This window comes from Pygoscelis adeliae, unplaced genomic scaffold (assembly GCF_000699105.1).
Source record: "Pygoscelis adeliae isolate BGI_AS28 unplaced genomic scaffold, ASM69910v1 Scaffold106, whole genome shotgun sequence".
In the NCBI taxonomy this organism is placed as follows: Eukaryota; Metazoa; Chordata; class Aves; order Sphenisciformes; family Spheniscidae; genus Pygoscelis; species Pygoscelis adeliae.
Window position 1 is genome coordinate 2,734,671 of NW_008824939.1, and position 7,255 is coordinate 2,741,925.

Consider the following 7,255-nt stretch of genomic DNA (forward strand, 5'->3'; position numbering starts at 1 on the left):
GAAAGTTTGCAATTATCTGGTTCACCGTTTCCAGAGCTCCTGAATAATTCTGTCGGACCTCAAAATACTGTGCCTAATGGAAGGAAGAGAAGTCACATCAAAAGCCTGTACACTCACATAGGTGAGAAGATTCTTTCATACAGAAACCAGGAAAAAGAGCTAGTGAGAGAAAAATCTTTCATTAAGTAATAGTTTTACTTCAGCATCAACCACAACTAGAGATACTGCAACAATCAAATAGCAGAAGATGACATGTAAAACCTGGTGTGTGGTAAGCACTCTATAACAAAGGTAATTGCAGCATTGACAAGTTACTAGTCAGTTACAAGCAAGAAAAAGACAGAGAGATGTAGCTGAAGAGTAAAATTTTCTTATTAGGTTTCAAATAACTTTGCATAAAGCACCTCACAATTTTAGGATATTGAACCCAACCCATAGATTAAACATTTTTTCAAGCCCTGAGGTATGTACCATCTAAAAACCCACACTAAGGAGGTCACTGTTTTTGTTGCCAGAATTAACCATTTTTTTTAATTGTAAAGCAACTTACAGGGTACTCTAAATACGAAACTACTTCAGAAGTATCAAGTACCACAGTTTTAAATGAATTAGAGTAGAAATCAATTTAGGGCTTAAATTCTCTATTTTGCTTTGATGCTTAAAATTTACTTACCGTATTCCAGGTGACTGTGTGCATGCCATTTTATTTCATATTTTTGAGATAGAAATGATGCACACATAGTAGTTTCTGAGAATTAATTTCTTAAGCCATAGCAAGATAGCTGTCTGCCTAAAATCTAATTGCAGTAACTAAATTTGAGATATATTGGTAATTGAACTGAACAGTACGCATACAGCCAAGCACACGTGCCTAACTAAATAGCACTGTGCACACTCTCCTGAACTTTAGTCTTATTTTCCTTGAACAATTTTTTTCTGCATTTAGCTTTAGAATATTAAGCAAACATTATATTAATGAGTAACAATGTCTGTGATATAAACAAGTAGTATACTCTGAAACAGAAAAACGTGTAAAGAAAACAATTCATGCCACTCCCTTAATGAAATATAATCAAAATGAACACTTGAAACAGACTAATGATGATCAAAAAAAGAGTATTGACAATGTTAACAGATGATCACACTAGTGATAAACTCCTCCTTTTTTGCTATGGCACACAGCAATTCTGTTACATGGATAGGTGTTCCATGCAAAAAGGAAGAGATCACACATACTTTTACAATTTGAGGTGATTTGAAGCCTCATTTCTTACATATAAATACATGAATAAAACAAGTTTTTCTTATGTACATAGTAAAATCATAACCTCAATATACATTTAAACTGACTGTATTTAATCTGTACCTTCCCTTTTTACATTGGTGTCTAATGGAGCCTAAAGTATCATCTGATAGCTAATTTTATTCCAAGAAAAAAGTGCATCATTTTAACATACTTAAAAGAAATACAGATGTGCAGGAAGAAATAGTTACCAATTCCAGTTCATTAAAAAAAAAAAAGTGGAAATTGTATTTAGTGAAGCAATATCCCACTGCAGCAATGTTTTATACTAGAGAAATGTAATCATACAACAAGAAGTCCCCAGAAATTCATAATTATGTATATGGTAACAGACACAGTGTACCATTACTGCAACCCAGGCATGCCCCTTTGTCTTAATCATCAAAGAAAGTGAGAAGTCTTACGAACCTTGGCTACTTGTTAAAATTAACTACAAACTATTTAAAATGGGCTGTCTACCACAGGAAACAGAAGTGTCAGTATACTCTTATTGTGCTAGTAATCAATTTGTGTGATAACTGTTCTATATCCCTTAAACAATTTCATAAATCAATTCAAACTTCATTTCTGCTAAAACCTAGTCTTTTCCTCTGAACAAAAAGAGTATAACTGAGCTATATTTCTACTCCTTGGACAAGCTCACTTATAGACAACTCTTCTCAGCATCTCTCTAATCACTCCACAAGACTAATACGACATTTAGGAAGCATTAAAATCATGAAGCAAACTTACTTTACCAAGCAGAGCAAAAACATCATTGCCTTCCTGCAGTGCTTCATCAAAGTATTTCACAGCTTTTTTAATGTGAGTTTCTTTCCCACAGGTGAGATCAAGCCATGCTTTCAAAATCAACCCCTGTAAACAAAATATAAATTGGAGTTCATCACTAACTAGGTAGTAAAAGAAGTATACTAGATACAGTAATAAGTAGAAATAACCAAAAAATAAAATAGGACTTAAAATGAAAGTAACTATTTAAAATATATATTTTAAATTATAACCAGTTTACAGCATAACCTAAAACATCAGTAATTCATTCCAGCATTAATCAAATAGTATATTTACTTACAGGATTAAAAAAAAAGAACAACCAAACAAACAAAAAATAACAATGGCACTGAACTAGTCTAACATGCTAAGCAGGCAGAACAAAACCTCCCAGAAGTAATCGCATAAGACTGTAAGAATATTTTCTGCAAACACTTCTGCAGAATACTTTCTCAAAATTTTGTTTATATCAGACACTGTGAAACTTACGGGGTGCCAAAAAAGGAGAGAAACTTGTTTTTTTCCCCTCTACTATTTGATTAAAAAGAAAAAACTGCGTGTGAAGGGCAGAGATCTGACATTTCCCAAATCCCCAACAGTATTATAAAAAAAAAAAGTACTTAAAATTTATTAATTACAAATAATAATTCCTTCAATGAAAAGCCACATTTCACCTTTTAAAATTCTATTTCTCTTATCTGTGCCAGACATTTATAGCTTAAGTAAATCAAATCTATCTTGAAGTGCTGGATTATTTAACCAAATTATAATTGCCATCAAAACAAAAATTTAAACTATAAAATATCACTAGCTCTTTTGTAACATAAAATTAAAGTGAGTCATTTATTTAAAACTCAATGGTTAGTACAAGAGCGATATTTTGTAATTGCTAACAATCAGGGTCATGATTTTGTTATGCAACAGAAACTGGCTGAAATCCATATACTCAAGCATTTTAAAAAAATGGGAGGTATTTTACTTCTATATAAGGAGTACATAAAGTATCTTATCAAAAGGAACTGTATATACCAAGCAAATCATATTTCACTAAGTTCAAGCACCCCTAACAACCTCCCAATAAATCTGAAGTACACATAACTTTGTATTGTCAAACTAGGAAAAGGTATAAGCATAAGTGAACTTACAAAAAAGGAAAGCTATTTGTTTTCTATATATTTAAATGCTAACGTACGTTTCTATGTACATGTCATCTAAAAAAAAAATTATTTCAAATCCATTAAATACTTCAGCTGGAAATATTTCCTACTAAGAAATATTCCCAAATAGTATCTCTTAAAAACAAAAATAAGCAAACAAAAAACAACTACTATGGTTTCAATAAGCAGAGTCATAAATACTGCTATTTCACCAAAATGGTATATCCTTAGTCTTTTTAGAAATTAACATGTTAATGCTTTTGGGATGTCCTTAATTATTTCTTCATTAGTAAAAATTAGCCAGTAATTAAAAATAACTACCAATTTTAATTAATAATCAGTGATAGTTCAAAAAGCTAAGCCATTACTTAAATTTATAATGTAATTTCAGAAATTAATGTTTAGAATAGTTGCAGATTTCTAACTCACGTAATATGTAAACCATAAAACTGTAGATTACAAATTGAGCAACGTACTGAACCACACAGAGGAACAATTCAGACACAACATTTGTATTCAGTACTAGTGTCATAAGAGAACAATTATGCATTCAATTTTAACACCTCTGCCTTGAAGACGTCTGACTAAAAAAAAAAAAATTTTTCATTTTTTCTCTCCTTGAATTCAAGCTGATACCTCCTTTAAAAAAAAAACAACACAGTAAGTTTTCACAAACCTCTTTAAAGACTAATGATTCTAGTGAATTTTGATATCTGTATATAAATGCAGAAGACATTGCTACATACAACACTTTACATAGATTTTAAAATAAATTACATTCAACAAAACCCTAGGCAAATTTTGCCTTTAACAACTGCTGAAAATTTAAATCCCCAACCCTCGGATTCAAAACAGATGTCTCCCTCTAGTGAGACTATCACACTTAGTTTTTTGCTAGGAATTATGATGCTCAGTATCAAGTAGCAAAACTGGCATAACTACATATTATTTCCATTGGTCAATGCAGACCTCTCATTTATTAAGTGAAAATGAATACTTAGCAGACAAAAAAATCATTATGGGAATTCTACTCAGCCCTGTCAATTTTATGACATTAAGAAAGTATTAGAACACAAAACAGTTAATTAAAGGAAACCTCCAAGTAGCATTGGTGTAATAAGTCTAACTTCACAGTACACATGGACCTATTACTATTTTACATAGGGGAAAAAAAAAGTTACCTCTTTACCACCACCAGAAACTTTGATCATTCTATCAACATATTCACGGGCTTTGTCCTCACGACCAAGATGCCACAAAAATAACCCAGCGAAGTACAGAGCCTGGTGTCCTGCTGTTTTACGTTGCTCCTTCATTTTTGCATCCAACTCTAGAATAGCATCTCGATCTGAAAAGATTTTGTTCAGAGATTTTGTTGATAGCATCTCAAAATATTACAAGAGAGCAGCACATAAGCCAAGGGCTTCCAAAGCAAACATTGTTTTCTGTATTATGTATTGATAAACACACAGGCAATCCCTCCCAATTAAAAATATTAATCAGGCACAGATGTAAAAGACAGAAGAGGGTTCCCATCAACATAGCCATTTGTGCAAGAACACCGCTATTCGTTAAATCTTAGATTTGTAGCTGAGACTCCTGCCAGATAAATGGAAACTTGACAATAAGGTTCACGTTTATACCAGTGCCTGCCAAATAAGTAAACAGTTAACTGTAGAGCAGTCCTAAAATGCTGAACACAAGATGATTTAGCTCCAGAATCCCTGGAAAATATGTGATGTATTTCTTAAAGCTCACTTTCTTACATCCTCATTGTTATTGTCAGTTGCTCTCATCAGGTTAATCCCACACAGAAATTTCATTCGGTGTGTGGGACTTACTGTCAAATGTTTTCTTTTACCCACGTTCATTTCCGGTCCTTTTTTAGAAGCTATTAAAATCAAATGTCTGAGTCTTACTGCCATGACTTTCTCAGAGAGTCTTGAAATGCATGATAGTTTTGCTGCCCTACAGTATTAGTCCTCAGGGACTCAAATAAGAGTGATGTCATTAGTCAGAGCTGTTTCACATCATACTGCTTAACAAAGTTGTCAGTAACAGTAATAAATCTGCACAGTCAGGAATATACCAGGGCAATAGTTTAATGACAACTCAGTTTACCTGATAAACCAACTGTGGTTTTGAGAATATAATTCTTAGCAAAATAACCCCAGTTTTTAGATTGGAGAAAGGAATACCAACATTCACAAAATTCTTTTCTCCACTTGTAAGGTCAGAGTAACTTGAAAGATAAAAATGGCGTGGCTTTAATGACTTCTTAAATTACAGTTCAGCTCAAAAGAACCGGTATCGGGCAAGAGTGAACAACAATCACAAGAAGCTTGATTCAAATCTTTTTTTTCAACAAAAGATTCTTCATCATGCCAGATACGTCAGATTTTATTCTTTTTAGTTTTACTTCAATATTCAGTCTTACTCTTCACAGTTTTGTGTTTTGGTATTTTGTTGACAATTTTGACAACTGTCATTCAATTCAGTACTAGATACTGTGTCAAATGCAAAGCTGGAGTATACCTTTTTAAATTAGGCAGAATTAGTCTACAACTCTCAGATCTTAACACACAGCTGTTTAAAACACTAAGCAGTATTGTCTTAATGAGCATACCTGGATTAGGGCTCTTCTTATGGGCATAAATCAGAGCCATCATTGTACAAAGTGACACCTCCTGTTTGTTTTTAATAGACTCCAACTGTCGAATACTCTCTTGGACATCACCTAGTAAAAACAAGTGCAGAATAGGCTATAACACTTTTCAAGACAGAGAATATCAGCATCAAAACCTCAATCTGACTTAAATTTTTCTCTCAATTCTTTCTTCTGTGTTTTTGGTAACACTTTCTTCATAACTTCCTTCATTACTCGCATATTGTCCTGGTTTTGGCAGGAACAGAGTTAATTTCCTTCCATTTTCACTTGTTTGTGCAAGCCTTTCAAACAGACACAAGAAAGAAAAAAGCATCTCAATGCAGAGAACTTGAAAGGAGTTATGTACTAGTTCTGCCAACTGCCATAAAGATGAAAATAATCTTTATTATTTGTTTTATACAGGGCATTGAGCAGCTCTTTTTGCTCCTGTTTCTTTATATAGATTTTTGCCTTGTTTGTATGAATCTTTTGAACATCAATAGAAGAGACAGCATCTTGAAAAACAGAAATGTATAACTGTAAACCAAAGGAAAAAAGTCAGGGAGTTACACAACCTCAGAATCTTTTGAATCCTTCCTATCCCCCTGCCACAGCCCTCCCCCACTTCGGGTTACTTGTTAGTATTCTGTGACATCCTTGATTTAGCTAAACAAACTTCTCAAAACAGTTTAATGTACACAAAGATCCTCCCAATATATATTAGCTGTCAGCTCCTCTGAGGCAGATAGATACAACAATGTCAGATACAGCTGCATTGAAAGGAAGAGGTATTAGCTGGAACGAGCAAATTTGTCTTTGTGATACAATGCAATGGGCATTTGGGCAGGGCTCAAATTCCCTCCAAGGAACCTGTTTACCTGGCCTATGTTCATGTAAAGATTTTAAAAAAAAAAAAACAAACCACAAAACACAGGGATACTCATTATTTCTCACTTCAGCACTATGCGGTCTAGATCAGTTTCATTCAAACTGGGGGTGGGGCCAGTGATAGATCATGAAACACTGGTAATCTCAGCATGGAAAACATTCAGACTTCATAACATTCCTTTCTTTCCATGTAGTAGACTAAAGACTGAATTTTGTGACGCAAGGAAGACCAGCGTTTTGGGAGGGCGGGGAAGGGACAGGACATACCAACCGGCTCCCCAGCCCCGCATTACCTGCCCTCAGGGCGCCGTAGGCCCGGTAGAAAAGGAACACCGGATCGCTGCCCAGCCGCCCCAGCGCCGCATCCGCCGCAGCCCGGACGTGGTGGAAGTAGCCTTCTTGGCAGTAATAATTGAGCAGGGCCTGCGGGAGAGGCGGCCTCTATTCACTCGTGCAAACGCTTCACCCCGGGACGGCAGGAGACCGCGCCGA

The 7,255-nt window shown here is 34.6% G+C and overlaps 1 protein-coding gene across 1 annotated transcript in view; it reads right to left on the reverse strand.

Moving 5' to 3' along the window:
• Positions 1–7,255, reverse strand: part of TTC21B (tetratricopeptide repeat domain 21B) — a 46,532-nt gene that overhangs the window by 38,240 nt on the left and 1,037 nt on the right. The window contains exons 3-7 of the mRNA XM_009325446.1: positions 7,057–7,186; positions 5,855–5,965; positions 4,410–4,576; positions 2,036–2,158; positions 5–73 (exon numbers count right to left, since the gene is read on the reverse strand). Coding sequence (XP_009323721.1) covers positions 5–73; positions 2,036–2,158; positions 4,410–4,576; positions 5,855–5,965; positions 7,057–7,186 — 600 coding nt within the window. The remainder of the gene's footprint in view (positions 1–4; positions 74–2,035; positions 2,159–4,409; positions 4,577–5,854; positions 5,966–7,056; positions 7,187–7,255) is intronic.